The sequence below is a fragment of the Neodiprion virginianus genome, chromosome 5 (genome assembly GCF_021901495.1).
Source record: "Neodiprion virginianus isolate iyNeoVirg1 chromosome 5, iyNeoVirg1.1, whole genome shotgun sequence".
NCBI lineage: Eukaryota > Metazoa > Arthropoda > Insecta > Hymenoptera > Diprionidae > Neodiprion > Neodiprion virginianus.
In genome coordinates this window covers 28,678,088-28,697,345 of record NC_060881.1, presented here as the reverse complement: position 1 = coordinate 28,697,345, position 19,258 = coordinate 28,678,088, and the positions used below count along the sequence as shown (strand labels likewise).

Here is a 19,258-nt window from a genome sequence, read left to right as displayed (position 1 = left end):
CCTCCACCCCAATTCTCCACCTCCTCGGATCCATTTCTTAACTTTCTGTCTACGAAATATTCCAGTTTTGGAATTTAATTTTGTTTAGCAGCCGTTCATATACCGATTTATTTTACAGGGTAAGCGACAAATGTTTGAAACAATGGATCTCAACGATTTTAAAAAGAAAGTTTTAAAATAGCTTCCGATAATTTAAAGTAGAGCGTTTATTGATTTTTTATTTTTAAATGTCCTCGGAATATTTCGAGGTATTTAAAAGTAATACGCTTTAAATATCGACTCGTATGTTGATTTTATATTTTTCAATGTTACAGGATGTACAGATTCGCGATAAAAAAGTTATCTACAAACTGGAATATCGTTTTCCGCTTAACTGTTGACCGAAAAATTGCCTCGTCCATTTGTTGCGACAAGAGTTTATAATGCCAATAATCGATAAGCGTTGAATAATTTTGGAAAATTCGATCTTTATTTCTTTCACCGATTCTCTAGCTGCTCGATTATTGTACGACTGAATTATTCTTGTTTTATAAAATCGATGAATTTTTTCCAAAATCGTTTCCTCGGATTTTACGTACATGTAACTGGAAAGGTAAAAGCTGGAGGTATAATAAAAATCAATGAAATTCCTCGCTGTGGTTACTCGACAAATCTACCAACGCGGTCGGCCGCTCGGTTGGTTGGTCGGTTGGCTATCGCAATCTACAATCGGGGGCGTAATTACAATTTACGAGGCACGCAGTAAAAGTATCCAATCCGATGGAGGCAGAAATCAAAGCTGAGATTGACGACGTACAGCCGCTGATCGCGCCAAGAATTAGCAGCTGTCTTACTTATTTTTTTTTTTGTTTCATTACTGCTTTACATCGCATTTTTGTAAAGTCCAATCCAGGCATCTAAGTAACGGAAGTGCAGAAAAAACATTTTTAGACAGTGATCGGTAAAATTTTACAATCTAAATTAGTACGTACTCGGTTTTTTTTTTTTATTCACGGAAGAATAAAACCATGTAAGCTAAGTACGAGAATTTGAAATCGAAAGATCATCGATTCGTGATAATAGTTGCGAGATTTATCAGAGAATAATTCAAAAACTAGGTCAGTATAAATTGTGCCGTAAATTCTTTGCAGAATTGTGTATCAGAAAATATTGTTCAAGCCGATCGCTGAGAAAATCGTCGTAGAAATGACTGGGAGGATTTTTTTTAACGAGTATTAGACAAGGCTCTTGTTAATCTTTTGACAAAAGTCGAATCATTTAAAAAACCGTTATCACACGGTGGTGATTCGTCACGGAAAACTTGGAAATCAGAGAATTCTTGAATTGGTCAGAAAAAAACAAGTTATAAAATGTTACTAGTAACAAAATAATTACTCTTATTGGCACTACGATTTAGCATTTTAGTCGCGGAAAAAAATCTAAATCTGGTCATGAAAAGTCATGAAAGAGTCAATGAATTTTTTAAAATATCTCTAGTGACCAGGATGGTTAATGAATTGCAGAAAAAATTGTTTGATTAAAAATTACACCGGTATAGATTGAATCGCGTTTGTGGATTCGATAAATCGGCCAAAAATACGTGTCGCACAGTTTTTTGGCAGCAAACTTTTGCACATCAAGGCGAAATACAGACGAGCAAAAATAGTAACGCAGAGGGAGTGGAGCCTCCGTAAGGTTGTTTAAAAATGTAATTTAGTTATGAAGTTCATTAGGCATCAGGGACAGACAAAGCTCTCAAGCCGCGGGTATTATATCGTGACAAAGAGCAGTTTGGCTCATGCGCCAAGGTACAGTCCGTGGTTTGCGGTGCTTTCTACTCCTCCATTCCCACCCCGAGGGTGCGTAGGACCGGAAATATCGCTGGGCGATTCGGCTACGCAGGACAGAAAGAAGCCTTGACGGGGATGTGGAAAAATAAGAACTAATTTAAAAACAGGATTCGGCGATTATCGTCATCATCGGACTTTCCTGATTTCAAGTATTTTCAAGTCAAGGTTGCTCGGACGTTAGAGCAGCGTAAAGAAAAAAAAGTTACATTATTTATTTGTTATTATTCGCAAATAAATGGGTATAAGATAATTTTTTGAGTAATTGCGTTTGTAAGAATTGGATATTCAACGCGTGGTCGATAGAGAATACAATTTAACCACAACTGCTGAAGTTGAGAATACAAAAAACTGTGATTTGTGTTAATCGATTCTTGTAGATTACGAAAGAATTATAAAAAACTTGTTCCGATGTGTAGTTTTGTCGATATTTTGATCTAAATGATCGAAAAACGTAAAAGTGTGGCAACGTTTGGTAAAAAAAACAAAAAAACGCGCCAATATTTAAATTCACTCATTCAATCATGTTATTTTCCGTTTTATAATTTTTTTTTTCTTCACAAATCGTCCGTTGTGTCGAAACTGAATTGATTCATTCCTCATTTTGTAAGTTTAGAAACGATATTCAACTAAACACTAGCAACAAAAACGTACAGCTGTTAAATACGCTGTTGCCAGATCTATATTATACGAAAAAATACTTGAGTCAAAAGACCTTGGTTTATTAATATTAGTAAATAAACAACTAAACTAATCCGACCAGAAGTGATCTCACATAACATTTGAATTCAAGTCCTTAATTATAAATGTTCACATTTTTTACTTTAGTCACAAAAAAAAAAATCTAGCTTTTATTACGATTTACGGAATACTGTCCGAACAACCTTACAACAAAGCTCTGGTTCCGTCAGTTTCGTACCATTTTCACAAGACTAAAATTCATAATTGGAGGATCTTAATAGAGACAGCTTCGACGAACTGCTCCGAGAGGATTATAATAACAAGCTCATCAAATCATTCGGCGCTGCGAGCTTACGTCAAGCTTACGGCGATAACTGCACGCTGTAGTAAAGAAGGACCAATTTCGGGTCATAAACCCATTAACTTATACGACTGTGGTATATGTGTATAACTTTTTAGAAAAGGAGAGGGGGGGGGGGGGGGGGAGGGAGGATCGCGATCCAATTCCGTTGCGGTAAACAAGCAAATTGCATTGATCATTATGCCTCGTGGATCGTATAATAATATTATACAAGCTGCAGTTAATCTGATACGCGAATATTTCGTCGAGCATTCGTACAGGCGTACACGATATTACCCATATATATATACATATATATATATATATGTTTATGCTTACAACGCCACGGAGGGACTCGAGCAATAAGCGTCAGCTGCGAGAAACGTTGCAGATAGAAGGAGAGAGAGAGAGAAAGAGAGAGAGAGAGAGAGAGAGAGAGAGAAAAAATTTTATCTGATGTTACTGAGTCAGACGGAATTACTTCCGGTCTCCGCAGCGGTCTGTCACAAAACCGAAACATTGCCAGTATCAAAAAGAAACGCGTGTGGTGGAAGATTCTTTTCGTGAAAAAAAAAATAAATAAAATAAAATAAATGCAACCGATCGTATTACACGACACAACTGACGTTCGTGCGGAAGTAAAAGTAAATCAGAATTTTTGTCATTTTCCAAAGAAACGCGGGATGAAACAAAAAAAAAATGACGACACTGTCAGGGGTGGAAGAGAACTCGCGCAGCGTCGATTTATCGACAACGTCGACCGCCATGTTGGGAGTCTAAAATCTATCATTGAAAGTGAAAACCCGCCCCGGCGACCCGAAAACGACCCAAAGAGCTCTTGCGGTGTTAATACGAGGGGGCAGAGGGGGTCCTCAGTCGGGATAGCAGCAGGGTGAGATCTTATCGCTGAGTTACAGCGATAGGGCGTGCCTCCCCCCACACCTCCCTCCCCCCTCTGTTCTTTTTTCCCATTTCAACCCCTCGTCTGTATTCCTCGCCCATTTTCTCGTTGGTGTAATATATTTCACACCGAACGGGTGTATTTTTTCACCCCCTCCGACTATCGGCGACGGTGAATTCGGACGGAATTGTATCAAAAGACGGAGCAATTGCGTGAATGAGGAAGGAAAAAATCAAAATATCTAGCAGCGCGTTCAGGACTCGAGCATCGGAATTCCGCCGTCTGAGATCACCGTTACTGTAATTTCACGTAATTTGCACTAGTAATATACAAGGGATAAAGACACTTGAGAGTCCAGTTATATCAGAGTCCATACCTTGTAACGTGGCGTTGAGCACTCAGCGAGATATAAAGCTGCACTCGCGTAGCTTTTATACTTTTTACTTGAAGCTACCGGTCAGTTTTGATGTGAAAAATTTGAGAATAACTTGATCCAAATATCGGTACAAACAAAACTATTTTAAAGAAGTGATCAAATGGGTAGAGTGTGGAAGAAGAAGTAGACAAACGAGAGAAAATTATCAGTTATAAAGAAAATGAGAGACCAGTTTGAGGAATCTAGTGCATGAGGGAGAAGAGATACAGGGCTAGAAGGTTTGTTGAGTATATTATATATAGTATGACGTACGATGGAGATCCCTGGTTAATTTGACGTCCGAGTGACGGGTCATTAATCACCGATCGATTGTGTAACCCTTGGATAATAATTTTGTTAAGCGTTCACTTAGGGCCGTTCATCCTTCTTCGTTCCTTCCTGCAAGTCATCCCTGCCTTTATAGCTACGCAACCAACAGCGTTGATGCAACTGCAGCCTATAACAGGGATAAATGTGTCGGTCATTGTTTGCCCTCAGCTTTGACGACTCCATAAACTGTGTGCACAATTCGTCTTTCGTTAATGCACGCGTTACTAATTTAATCGACAAATAATTCACATCCTACATCCCACATCGGACAGCGATATCCTCGACTCATCTCAAGCAAAAACCGTGAAACAATGTCTGTATACTTAAATTTCTCCGCGTGATCCGAGCGAGAGAACAGCATCCGATTCGTTAAAAAAATCCTCTTCCATCCTTATCGACAGAATTTTCATTTTTTTCTTCGAGGTTTTGTCTAAGACTGAGGTTAAAAAAATTCAAACAGCTCAAATAACCTCTAAATTCTCTCAACCTTCCATTCCTCAAGAATCTTCCCGTCAACCATCTATCGCTCAAAGTATTACCTGGGTGTAAAAATGACACGGAAGGTTCAGATCGAAATTGCGAAAAAAGCTGAAATAAAAAGCTGCAGTAACGGGATTCGAGACATGGAATCGTCCAGCGAGGATAGTTAAAAGCCGCAGAGAGAGCAAGACAAGGTGCGACGAAGGTGAGAAAGAAACACAAGTAGGGAGTGGCAAGCGTGTTCAGGATGTGTTCAGGATACGTTCGAAATCGTACAGCATTGTCCTGTGACACGCTAGGCGCCGTTAGTCGACCTTGTCGTATCCCGGTGATCGCCTGCGGTCTCGTTTAACCTGTACGCTTCGTTTCACACGGTTCCCAGTGCCCACCTCTACCTCTATACTCGTCCAAACGATATAGTGAAAAGAACAGTAGACGTAGGGTATATACAGGGTGTTTCCGGGTAAACGCCAGATTACGATGGGTTGCCAACCACTGAGGGGTACAAATATCGTTAAGAGAGACTTACCTAATTACCGGTAGGTAACGGGCTAGCTACCGATAACTCGGTAGATCTGTTTTACCAATATTTTCACCCCTCAGTGGTAGGCAATTTAACATACTACGGCGTTTACTCGGAAAGATCCGGTATATTGTAAGTGGAATGATTTAAACAGAAAGAAGGGGAATTGAAGAAAGTAAAAGAATCGAAACGTGTTTACCGTGATCAGTAGTCCAAGTTCTTTTCTCTCACGAGATAACCAGAACCAATGCGAATCGACAAGAAGGGAAAATTGAAATTACCGATACGAATGAACGTTGAGATGTAGAGAATGGGATGAATCTATTAATTCGAATCTCTGTTACAGTTGTGATGCACAAGGACAAGGACGAGAGTGCTCACCACGATTCGCATTACCGAGCACGCGAGCTTGCTGCTCTTGCGGCGTACGACCACCATCACCTAGACGGGGAAATGTTCCTACAGGTGAGTAAGTCACGACTTGGTGTCGTTCGTCCTCGACCCCTTATCTCCAATCGCTCATAGTACTTACACTGCTGCACAAGTGCATGTGCAACTCGGTATATAAAACGCAGGTCCGTGAGATGGGATTGTGACACTGCGGTGTCAAAAGACGTAATGAAACGTGGCAAAAGCGAGTGGTGCAAGAAAATAAGTAGGCAACACGATCGAAGGTAGAAGAAGAAAAATTAATGGATGGTCAGACCGTGCGCCGTGTAACCGGGGAATGAATTTGATGAATTGTGTCTAGTCGTTCAAGCTTATATTTCGCTCGTGTGCGGCTCTGAAGTCAATGAGTTCCCCGCGAGCTGTCAATGCGATACTAACGATGGCCAATAATCGACCCTCGCCCGTATGTTTCGTGTCGATGATCCGATTGGCCGACAGGCGTGAAATAAATTCACCTCGGGTGTTTCTCAAATTATCGATATAAGCATATTTACCCGCAGGTATTACACGCTCAATCGGAACGAGATCTATAATTCAATTTATATCTTGTTAAGAATGAAATATACCGTTCGAAAAAAGATTCCTGCTCCGAATGGCCGGTTTCAGATTTTTACTTCAACGGGATAATTCTTTCTTTTCGTATTTTTGACAATGCACGTTAAATATTTCCATCAAAAGCGATAAACCTGTAATACGTCCACGATGTATCATACACTGTACTATTTACAACGGTATGAATAAAATTCATAGATTTCAATCCCTGAAGTCTGACGCCGTTGGTGAATCGTCCTTAAGGGCTTGGCTGACCCTAATGATTTTATAATAAGCTCATCTATTTACTTATTTTTTTGACGCTTCTTTTTTACCGAGTTCCTTAGCCATTAGCTCGCGGAGTCCTGAAGGTAAGAGCCGAGCATCCACCCATCCTCCTCGCCCTCCTCTTCCTCCTTCCAAAGGCCGCGTCGTAAAGGTTTTCATTGTTATTAATGCCGGCTCGAGAGAAAGATTATTGCGTAACCAGTATAAGGTTCGGTTTCCACGCTAGAAAGCATTACCTTCGTGCCTTTCGCTCCGGCATCTTCTTACGTTTCAGCCTGTACGCGCTTCTCTTGAATTATACAAACTCGAATAAAGTTTTCCTCGTACGTGTAAAAAACGGAAGGCGGAAATTGATTATCGACAAAAGAGGTTAGTCCGATACATCGGCCGCGTTGACTTTTCAAAAACGTTTCAAAGTCCGTTATCAGTCACGTTATTCACATCGTGCAAGTTGAAAATTGCAATTATACAACTTGACGCGATAATTTATCGTTGGCGTGCCGCAGCTGGGGCTCTCGATGGATCAGCTGACGCGTGTCCGCCATATTTACGTTTAGTCGCTAGGCTAGAGAGTCCAAAGACATGCGAGGCTCGTCAGCAACAAGTAAGACCTCGTGCGAAGGTCGCGTGCGACAGTTAATTCGAACTTGAATTCAAAGTTCGATTTTCATCAGGTATGCCCAGCTTCCTCCCTTTCCATTCTTCTTTCCATCGCACGAACCGAATGGACGTATCGATCAGTTGGACTGAATTGTAGGTTAAATTTTCAGTTATGACCAACGGCTTGCAGACACTCGTGTAATTCATTTCGTTAAAAAATATCCACAGTCCTGCGACCAGAGCAATGGAGCCGCAGAGTGCAGCGCCTGCAATATAAACTGAACGAGGGAAGAAGGTGGATGGGATTGGATTGGGTCGACCCGAGTCAGTTCAGGTTAGGCAAGCTGGCGAGGTTCGCGCGCCTTCGTCTGGCACGGCTAGTCCTTGCCGTATTGATCGGGGACTCCTTGAGCCCACCGACCCTCCCGTTTCCGCCTTCTGTGTCTTCTCGCAGAAAACAAGCTTGCCCGGGTTTTTGCCTCTTCTTGTAATACAATCACAGAGAAAATGAAAGGAGAAGCCCCGTTATCGTACAATTTTGAAAACCGAGATCATTAGCGAGCTCCGTCAAGATTCATTCGGGATAAAAGTGAAGGTAATGACCCACCGGAAGTAAAGGATGAGAATGAAAGAGAAAAAAGAAAACTGACAAAAACTTTCGACCCTCTTGTAAGTAGCTCGAGTCATTTGAGTGGTGAAATGGGTAGAATCTTTGAAATAAAAAAACTTTCATGTTCTTGGAACAGAACGAGGGGTTCGTATGGGTGTCTAAACGTCGGCCTGCACTACGCATGCGGAAATTGCACGCGTCTAGCGTACACATAAAAGAAACGTGGCTATTTTCTTCAACAAAGAATCACATGTCTGAACTGTAAGTATATTTGCAAGCAGCAAGTTACTTTGTGGTTCACTTTCGCGTATAGTACAAGGGTACCAATTCCAGGAATACATTGTGTAACAGTTATTCGCAAAAGCATTGCGGTGACTCGTTCCGGGAACGATTTCCATAGTCTTGAAATTACTGAAAGAAAATGGGGGAAAAAAAATAATACAGAGCGAAAATTCTGCTGCAAATAGAAGAATGCCGGGTATTACGTGTCGTCTGAAAAATCAACGGATACTGCAACGGTAACTCGGGGAAACAGGAGTATTTTTGATGGGGTCAGAATTGCAACTACATAATATTTTTTGCAAAATGGCTGAATGTGTGCGAGATTTGGGACATTTGGACGCGAAGGTGGTCACGAAAATTCAAAATTCGAATTACGGAATGAAATACCAGGAGGGTTGCAATGACGGTTGTATGATCTGGCGGTGCAAATGCGGGGTGTTAAAGCCCGTCAGGAGTTCGCGCTTTGTTGAGACACGCGAAAACAAACTTGACTGTTCTGCACGCGAGACCCACTTTACCTAGACTCAACGCTGACCACCGGCTACGCCTAGGCCTGCCCCTACAACGTTGTTGCAGAAACACGCATGACACGGGATCGAAGTAAAAGCGCGACTCATCTTAAGTATGAATTGGCCGTACCGTCTGAATGAAAAGTTAGGAAACAGAGTAAAGCAACCGTTTAAAAACCATACAGCAATGTCGTTCGTGCCAATGTTGGTCAACGCGAATGAAACAACATCCCTGTACTATGTGATCGAAATGACTATGATCAAATTTGAATGACGCAAGCCAAGATACCAACAATTTGAGAATAGGATTTCATAATTGAGCACTAAAAATACTTAAACTCTGATTACTTTGATTCAATCCGCATGTCTTTTAGCATATTTTGTTCGCCATTGAGATATTCAGAAATCTGCCGAAAAATAACCTCACAAGTAGATATCTCCAGCGTAAATAGATGTAGATTTTTCTAAGCATGATACAACAGATGTTTGTCAAGAATTACATTTGCACGTTATAAATTTTCTGTAATGTATGATTTTTTAATAATTTTATGGTCAATTTGTAGGTTTCTGGTTATCGAACAAAATGAGCACAAAAATATTATAATCTGATGTAAAACACCAGAGTTCAATCATTTTGATCGTTTTGATGATAAAACTTTATCTCATATCAACGTTGATACCTTGAGTTACGTTTTTAAAATTTTTGCAGATCCATTTCTATCACACAGCAGGGCAGTAGTCCCTTTTGTATCTTCTATCACTGGTAAAAATAACACGAGTCAAGATATTTCAAACAATTTCTTTTCCTCCCCATAAGCTTTTGATTAATACGGTGGGATATTTCCATCAGTTATAAATCCAAGTGATAAGAAACTAAATAAAATCCCGCAGTATAGTGACGATGAAAAATGTTGTACAGATCAGAAAGTATCCCGAAGTTGAAACCAGCTAGGGCGATGGCGAAAGGAAGTTGCCATTTCTGCTTCACCCTCCACGTAGAAATATACACCTATACACGCCCGGTACATTCAGAGGGTTGGATTCACGGCTCCGAGCTGCATCAGATATCGAGGTGAAATCCTATTACGTCGTATCCCGGGGGAATCGGGTTCTTGGATTGGGTCGTGAACGGCTCAGGTTGGGGAGCAAGCCGGGCTTAGGGGTGTGTGCACCCCGTCCGCGTTCTACGCGCAGATCTCTATCGACGAAACCTATATCTTCTCCCCGCTTTCCCTGCCTCGAACCATGGCTGACTATACTCCCTCAGCTCGCCCCTGATTCTCTCCTCCTTCCTCATCACCCTCGCTTCCAAGGCGTTATAACCAATGAAGGGAGAGCAGCATCCGCGCATGCGGATCTCGCTATCCCTGGGATTCCATTTTGTGTCAACCCCGTGTTGATATGGATGTTTCGATCATTGGATAAACTGGGCGGGTGGGGAATTCTCCTCGAGTTATCTTAACTGCAGAGTGCTGGCCGGCTTTGAGACTGGATTGAGTTCACGATTCAACCTGCGATTCGACGGGGAGGATCCCCGTATCGAAGGCTAAACACTTAATTGCTAGTTCAAGGATACACGAAGAGTGATCCGGAATACGTGATCCGCCTTCGAAGTGGCCGTAACGAAAACTCTGGTATCTTCTTACATTCAGGACCCACGGATCAACTATAAAGTATAAACATATCATTTTTCTCAGATTGACAAATCCCAGACTGTATATATTATAAACTACAGTTTAGGCTATCGTGTATCGAAACAATGGGAAAAGCCAGTCAACACTTCTTGAACACACTTACTGCTGGCCACGATTTTGACACATGGGGTCAATTCGACCCGGATGGTGCTTCATCCACCCGCACATTTAGAACCCATTAGTCGGGTTTTACTTTAAAAATTTAGGACTATACTTTAAACATTTTTTACTATGTCTGCAAAGTTGAAATTTGGAAAGTATAAAATTGAATGGTTTAAAAAAAATTATCGCAAATTCTTAGTTATGAAAAAGTGCATTCGTACGGGTCAAAATGACCCGGGGTGTCAACGAGGGGTTAAACCATACCTACACCAAGGTATCCAACAGCTACCGTAGCGCCTAGTAGTCCATACTGTAGATCATTTGAATCTTGATAAAATAGTAACCGTGTGGTGTAATTACTCGGATATTTCACCGTGGCACTACGCTGTGCAGGTTGAAGCAACGGCGTAAAAAAGGCCGGGTCATTACCGTGAAAAGTGTTCTCCTCGACGGAGTGTGCCTATTATATAGGGACTGTGTGGCGAGGGCGCGGGCGTCTTATTTTGTTATTATTTTAATACCACCTGGAACTCGTTAAAATTCCCTGAATACGTGATTTATGCTAATACAGGTATGTCTGCCTCGTGTGCCTGTATAAACAACGCGTAGTGGCGGCAGTGCCATGGCACTCGAGTCGCACGTGAAACGGTAAAACAGACGGGTAACTTATATCCATTCCATCCAGCCCCCAAACACACGCATACAGACCAGCAGGGATAACATTTTTCAAGAAAAGTGACGGACACCGTCAGCCACCGGCGACGCGCAGTAAAGACAAATGGCCTTTCCAGTCAAGTTATAAAACAATACCTACCACTGCCAAACATCCCCTTGTACGATACGATTCCCCACATGCTAGCTTCTGCGTAAAACCGGATTTACGAGCCTCGATCCGAGCTAGCAGCGATCCCATTAATTGCCCAACATAAAAAAACGAAAATCAGTGAATTTATTGAAGAAAGAAGAATCTTTCCAACGACAATAGAACCATCCTTGCAGCCCTTTTCCTCGTCCGAATTGGCTGGATACTCGAAGTAATCACAGAAGCTACGCGAATCGCTGCAGCTGTTCATCGATTCCTCATCCACCCCTAAAGCAAATCAAACGGGCCCATTAGCAGTGACCGTCGAAGACTCGACTTCGGATTACCAATTTCTATTGATAGCATTAATAATAAGGTAAAGAACCCGAATTGGAGGTTAACCTTAAACGAATTTTCCAGCCATTCGACATCAATTTCCGTTCGGAAGTAAAGCCAACCCAACCTCCGTAGAAACTCTGCGTCGATATCACACCGAGGCAAAAAGTTATCAAACTTTTTTTTACAGCCAACTCTGTATCGGCCGAGGTTCCCCGTCGTATTTCGGAAGGTTGGGCGTTTGTGGGTATCCACCTACCCTCTTATACCCTCGGCGGTGGTTCGCCGGGGTGGCTGTGCCTGGCACGGAACTGCGCCGAAATAAAACAAAATAATATATTTGGCCTTAAACGGAGCTACACAACCCTCGGGAGCCTCAGCTCCAACTTCTTCCCTCCGCTTGCACCACCCCCTTGAGTCGATATAACATTCGAACCATTCGTAAACTGGAACGCGGATATTTCCAGCCCCTGAGTATTCGGCGTCGCTTTGTAAATGGCAGATGAACAATTAATACCCGATTGATTGGTTTGAGCAAAAAATTACTACGAAAAATCTTGGCTTCAACGAATGCTTTTTTCTCCTGATAGTATCGACCGAGAAAAAATATTGTACATCTTTCAGGATCAGCACTGATCATTCAGTCACTAATCGATCTCTCTTTCAGGCGTTGAACGGATTCCTGCTGATCCTCACGTGCGACGGTGAAGTCTTCTTCGCAACTCACAGTATCGAGAGTTACCTGGGCTTCCATCAGGTGAGTTTGAAAGGAGTTGAAAATCAATCGTTTTCATGATCCGCGAGTAAAAATCGGACTGTCAAATCAAAGGTAGAGGATCAATTGGTTACCGATGCAGTTTTCTGATTACCGACGGGTTACCGATCGAGCTTTCCGTTTATCGACAGGTTACCGATCGAGCTTTCCATTTATCGACGATTCCGACAAATCAATTAATCGATCCTTGATCGTCAGGCTACAATACCGAATCCAATCAGCGCGGCTCGTTCACAGATAAACATATCAAAATTAGTTCCCACTCACCAGACACGCGCATTGTCTAAAATCCTGCCGGAAAGCCGGTGCACGGTTTGTAGGGCGGCTCGTTGGTCGCGTTTAGCAAAGTTTACATAGTAGAAACGCAAATCCCTGCAGCCGTGCCGAAGAGCCCGAGTCACGCTACTCCCTCACTCTCTCTCCTCCGTACATTCGTGTTTACAGAGCCGCCCGTTGGCAGGTTGTGTACACACGTGTATCCAAATGACTGACTTTCACGTTCTGATATGTTACACCCACGCACGTATCCGTGACGTCGATGTACCTACGCACTGCACACGATGCACGACTACACAGCTTCCAAAAGGCGAGAACACGAAGCCAGTCATTTTCCAGCTCGTCGCGATAATACATGGTAATAAACCGTAACACCACCTCGATTACCTTGGGTTAGGAATAGAGCGTATTATCCCAGATTTTCCACCATTCTTTTTTCAATTTTCAACCTTTCTACTCGTCTACAATTATTTTGCGAATGAGACACGGTTACGGTGAACCGGGCTCTGAACTGACTCTGTCATTTCGAGATTTATTTCCACCGATACTCAGTCTGGAATCAGATTTCGGCATCACCAAATGTCACTCTTGCCAGAAACTACGCTCAGATTTCTGTGAAGAGAGAATAATTAATGTCCAGTCAAGCATGAGTGACTGTCGCAAAAGACAAAGGTCTGATAATTTGCGCGTATTTGTCTATAAACTATTACGCCTAGCACTGAATACCTCGGGGATACGTCTGCTTGAAGTTTGCAAAGAAATAGAAGTTATCTAGATGGATGGTGTAGGGGGTAAGGGTGAACGACGCGGATTGAGAACTAATGGTGCCCCATTGACTAATGATCGTATCGGTTGAACTATTAATAAATGGGGAGAAGTAAGGGGGTGAGGGTGAGAGGAAAGAGGCTAATAAAGACGCGAGTGGAATCGCGCGGTGTGTATTATATGTATAGAATTATAGACACAGGTACGCACCTTTAAATAACACGTGGCTATACAAATAAACATGTCCATGTATGGTATAACACGTACGCGTGCACGGTAACATACCGACGACCCTTTTCTTACGCTCCGGGCATCTTGGCTTCATAATTCTTCGCAGTAATTGAGAGCTCAAAGCATGCTTCGAGAGACTGAGAGAAAGATAACGAGAGAGAGAGAGAGAGAGAGAGGGATGTAAGGGGGAAGAATATACGTACAAGAAAAGGAGTGAAATAACGGGGGGAACTCGATCACTGCATAACGTATATAAATAAATGTAAATAAATGTAAATACGACAATATACACCTTCCTGCATGCCTATATATGTACTGCCTTACAGTTCACGCTCATATTTTGTATTTTTTATTGTCCATACCAGGTGTACAAAGTAGACTGATACCGATTTTGAGTCGCGAAAAAAAAAACAAACAATTCATATCGTGATCTCTGTTCAAAAACGATGACAGGGTTAATTGTAATGGCAGTTTCAACAGTGTCGAGATGATGATTTCAAAAATTTATTCAAAAGCAGAGAAATTAAAGAAAACGTCAATTTTACAAGGATTAGAATTTATAGAGCTTGCAGTTTCGAATCAATTTAACTGAGTTTATTTTAATCGCCTAAAGACCAGTAATTTTCATTGAAATTCTCATAAAATGTTCTCGTACTGATAAACTTTTGAATATTAAATTAACAAGAAGAAAATTGCACAGATTATCAGGAATTTTTGTCGCACGTGGTAGAAAATTTGAAAATTACACGTCCGATGCTTTTATCATTTTCTTCCTTCTTGCGAAAATCAAATTTCCATCACTGAATCGTTACGGTTTTCGAATAGAACACCGAGTAGACAAACGATGTGATTTAGATGCACGCGTATATAATACGAGCGTGTATGAAAGATGTAATACACGCGTTACACGTCTTAGTCACGATCATAAGTTCACATGTGTAAATATGCCTAACCGGTGTGTGCATACGCATACATATATAAAATATTATATATACATATATTTTTATGTATCTACGCGAGTGTAACACAGAGAAAGGCGCGACGTCGAGCGAGCCACGAGTTATTAATGCTCCGTACGAATTCATTATTATTACAGGACTGATTTGTTTCAATTTGTGATCTCGCTTTGATCACGCCGAACGAACTTGTTCGCCATAGCTTCGGGCCATTTAACCCGCTATCTGCACTCGGGCGTGTGTCGTCAACACCTATAATATCCATACCATGCGCCGCAATGCAGTTATGTACTATTAATATCAATTATTCACCAATAATAATAATAATAACAACAGTAATAATAATCATCGTAACAGTAAATGTCGCTACAAGGTTGCAAGAAAAATGTCAGTGAAGAGGAAGGAAGGTGAAAATAAAAATCACCTGAGATGGGGTTCAAACTATTTTGATTGTTATCTGGAGTAGGCTTGTTTTTATACCAGACTGTACTGTTCGAATATAGCAAGATCGATTACGAATACAATTGTCGTTGTATTGTTGAAATAATGGACTGTACATGAAAAAAAAAAAAAAAAAAAAAATCATTTATAATTTCAGGTGATGGCTTGAAAAAAAAAAAAATTCAATGGTTAGTGAAACGAATTAATCTTCTACGTGTGCACGTAAGAAAGTTTACAAGCTACCAAACGCTTTTTTCTCTTCGCCTAATTACAGAATTTGAAACGCGATTTATTTGAGAACAGTTGTGCGAAAAAAAAAAAAAAAAAAACAACAACAAAAACCTTTGCATAAAAATTAGCCAACTTTTTTCGCGTCACGGGATTGCGATTTGCGAATGAAATGTAACATCGATGAAAATCGCTATACCTACTAAATTTTAGCGCAAAGAGAAAGATGAATATCTTCTCTTTTCTGCGTACCGTACGTCGATTCGTTTATAATTCCAAAACTACCGAACGGATTTCGATGATTTTTGTTTTTTCTTTTTCTGCGGATAGCTAAGAAGTCCGGCCATGTTTTAAACTATACTTCGTTAAAACCAGATCCACGGTTTCGGAGATGTGACGACATTTTAAAGTCAGGGCGGAAGGGGATGAGGGACACTTATGCGAACACCGCATGCCTAAAGTTTTACAGATAGAGGAAAGTTACGTTGCAAAGAGTTTTCAGGCTCTCGACGAGCCGGACAAAAACGTAAGCGAGAGCATGCGTGGCTACGCAGTCTGACAGTTTTGCCACAAGAAGCATTCGAAAATATTCGCGGGCGGAGTCGCAACGGGCCCGCTAGTTAATAATATGATATATGCGAGAAAAAGGATGAGAAGAATAAAAGGAGAAGGAGGCGGATAAATATAACAAGATGAAGAAGAGTTAACAGGATCGAGAGATGGAGCGCGGTGCCGACGGGGGTGCGCAAGCGTATCACCTAAATAATTACAACCTCTTAATTAACGACGAGAGATGATCGTAAACCCATCCGCGGCTCGCCTCTGCCATTCTTTAAGCCACCTTCGATATTTCATAATGTATTAGGTACATAACCCCGTATTCAAACGATCGAGCAATTTCTTCTCGGCGAACTCGGAAATCCTCGCCGATTGTCGATCGGAAAACGGAATTACCATGTATTTTTGTTGTTGTTTTTTTTTTTCTTTTTCTTCTTTTCTTCATTTATCGAGACGTATTTTTTATACAAATTATTAACCGGTACAACTTCTAAATCAATATTTCTTCGTCGTGCACCAATTTTTCTCTTCGCAGTGAATAGTAGTGTAGAGGTTACTAAAAAATTTTTTTAACAATAAAAAAAAAAAAAAAAAAGCGGCATATTTACGAATGTTTTTCACACCGACGAAACACGATTGTTCTTTTTTTTTTTTTTTCGTTTTTTCCTTTTTTTTTATCAACGTCATTAATACTACTACACGTCGCATTCAATACGCGTATATAGACGATGAGTTTGGTCGTGCGCCAGGCTTTATACGTATATACCGTGCATGGCGTAGATATAAATGTACGTATATCTACACAGGAAAAGGTCGATGAATTATTGACGAGTTATTCATATACAACGTACGAATAACAAATAACCTATTCGTTAGGGTCGTTTGATATACCGTTCCACCGACAATATTTAAAACCATCCGTGAATAGTGCCGTCGGGATTTACAACCTTATAGGTATACAAGTACCGGTATACAGGGTGTCTTTCAGGTAGGTATCTCTACACGTCTCGGTGTAATTGCCTCGCCACAAACCCCATCAACCTCAAAATACCTTGCACCGAAATCAAACCAAACAAGTACCTGAAACGGACGAACGAACGAACGAATGTATATCAATTTATTAGTTTATTACACATCGAAAAATTAATGAACAAGGTGTAACGAGTTGAGGTGAGATTTTGTAAACAAATCTGCTCGTAGTACACCAACCGTCACGGTATCTGTCACCCCTGAAATAGGCAACCGAAGTGACACGGCCAACTTGGGTTGGCAATAGCTGGGTAATGTAGGGATCTGCTATCTACGAGCTTAGTTCGTTCGCTAACCTCAAATTTTGCCAACACTCGAGTTAGCGGATCTCTACACAGCGCGACGTAGTGCCAACCTAAATATCGAACGCGTCACTTGAGTTATCTCTTCCGGAATGACAGATACCGTTACGCCGAGTGTACTTTAACGATACGTAGATTAATTATTGACTCACAATCATCGAGTATAAATGATACGATTAAACGATTATCGAGTGAATCAATACGTTAATTATGTCCAGTATATATTGATGAATCGAGGAATTGACGAATTAAGATTAGTAGTGGATTAATGATTGAATGGAGTACTCAGCGGATATATCTTTGAATGAGTGGATAAATTCGTATGATGGAGAAAAAAAAGAAAAAGAAAACACTCTCTTTATCAACGGTATCTAAATTGTGACGAATAAATTATTTCAGGATAAATTTAGTATCGATGAATAAAAAGTAGTCAACACGGGTGGTTAGGTTAGGTTAGATTCAGCCAAGTAACTACGCCAATCGATCGTTCGAACGAAACGAACGAGTGAACTAACCGAGTACGCGAGTATTACTTATAAGTGATAAAAATAACGAACAAAAAGTTATCCCGACTTCGAATGAATTGGTTGATCTCCCCGCGTATCTCGAATATCTTCGTAAAAAAAAAAAAAAAACGAATGACTTTTTTACTATAATTACAATGACCATACGTGGGGTCCTTACCGCACGGTTGTAAAGCGTCGATTCGATATAAGGTATGTCGGTATTACCTTAAAGGGTGTAAATGCCCCTTCTCTCACAGTCGGAGAATTCACAGAGATAATACGGAGAGTCGGTCACGATAGATGGAAAGAGAGGTAAGGAAAGAGAAAAAAAAAAAAGAAAAAAAAAACAACGACACCGTGGGACGCGTTTTCCGACAAATGACCGTCTCGCAGGTTTCACGGATACAGGGTAATATAACGAACGGGGTGGTTCGACGGATCGGAGGGGATGGGGGGCTGACTCGCGGCTCTGTTTGAGACCTCGGGCATCGGGTATAATTAAAACAAGAACAAACAAACCCACCTCGCCGGGGATCCTCGCGAGTCTCGGCGGGGGGGCGAATGAAGCCCGGATGGAATCACGTGCGGCCCCTCCGGGATCCCACGAGGGGGCCCAATTCCTCCCCCTTCCCTCCCCCGACCCGCCCCCTCTCCCCCCTGCGCTTCGTTCATCGCTCTTTCCCATACACATCCCCCCCGTTCCCGATGCTTTATGGGGCCTTTATGCATTTATAAGGACGCTATCATTCATACGGCCAATAACAAGCGACTTTGAGCCACCCTGATCGCCACCCTTCTTATTATTATATTATAATATACAGATTCGACCGGTCAGCTGCTTATCTTACTCGTTGGATCCGCTCCCGGGTATAAATTTGGGAAAAAATCACACCGAGGATGAGATGATTGTTATGTTTTTTTTTTTTTTGTACACACGGAATAATAAATTATAATTCGATGATCGTTTTGTTTCAGATACGCAATGCCTAGAGCGAAGGTTTAATGAATTGATGAAATTTATTCGATTCAACGATTATATTGTCGGCATGTTTTTAGTGAATTTTGTTTTTTTATTCCGCTCAGCATTATTGAAACTTGAATGAAAATCATTCAGAGTCGCTTGAGTCAGAGTCGAATACAATATTCAACAAATCGGTTCAGAAAAATTGTTCTTCTTGCGGGAGAAAAAGGATATGGAAGAAATGTGATCCGTGTATAATGATTTTTCACGGTGAAAAAAATAAAGTTGGAATTTTTCAGTGAGTTGACAATTAATCTCAATCTAATCCGTCAATGTTGAATGATTTTTTTTTTTGTTACGATGACACTTTGATTCCGTTACTGATACAGAATCGAATAATTTACGTACGTAGTAACGCGTACATGTGGCAACTAAATAAGTTGCACGGAATAATCATTTCGCACATTATACGCGGTTAAACGCGCGCATTATTAATTCGTGCTCCAATTATTCGCCGTTCAATCATCTCG

At 41.2% G+C, this 19,258-nt stretch overlaps 1 protein-coding gene across 8 annotated transcripts in view; it reads left to right on the top strand.

Annotated features, from left to right (window-relative positions):
- The window catches only part of LOC124304684 (neuronal PAS domain-containing protein 1), a 130,668-nt gene that overhangs the window by 96,993 nt on the left and 14,417 nt on the right, over positions 1-19,258 (top strand). For 7 of the 8 annotated variants that reach the window (XR_006908247.1, XR_006908249.1, XR_006908250.1 and 4 more), the window contains 2 exons: positions 5,843-5,961; positions 12,368-12,457. Coding sequence is in view for 3 of the 8 variants with exons in the window: in XM_046763213.1 (XP_046619169.1) it covers positions 5,843-5,961; positions 12,368-12,457 (209 nt within the window). In the remaining 5 variants the exon portion in view is untranslated. The remainder of the gene's footprint in view (positions 1-5,842; positions 5,962-12,367; positions 12,458-19,258) is intronic. The other variant, XR_006908248.1, reaches the window with a different exon arrangement.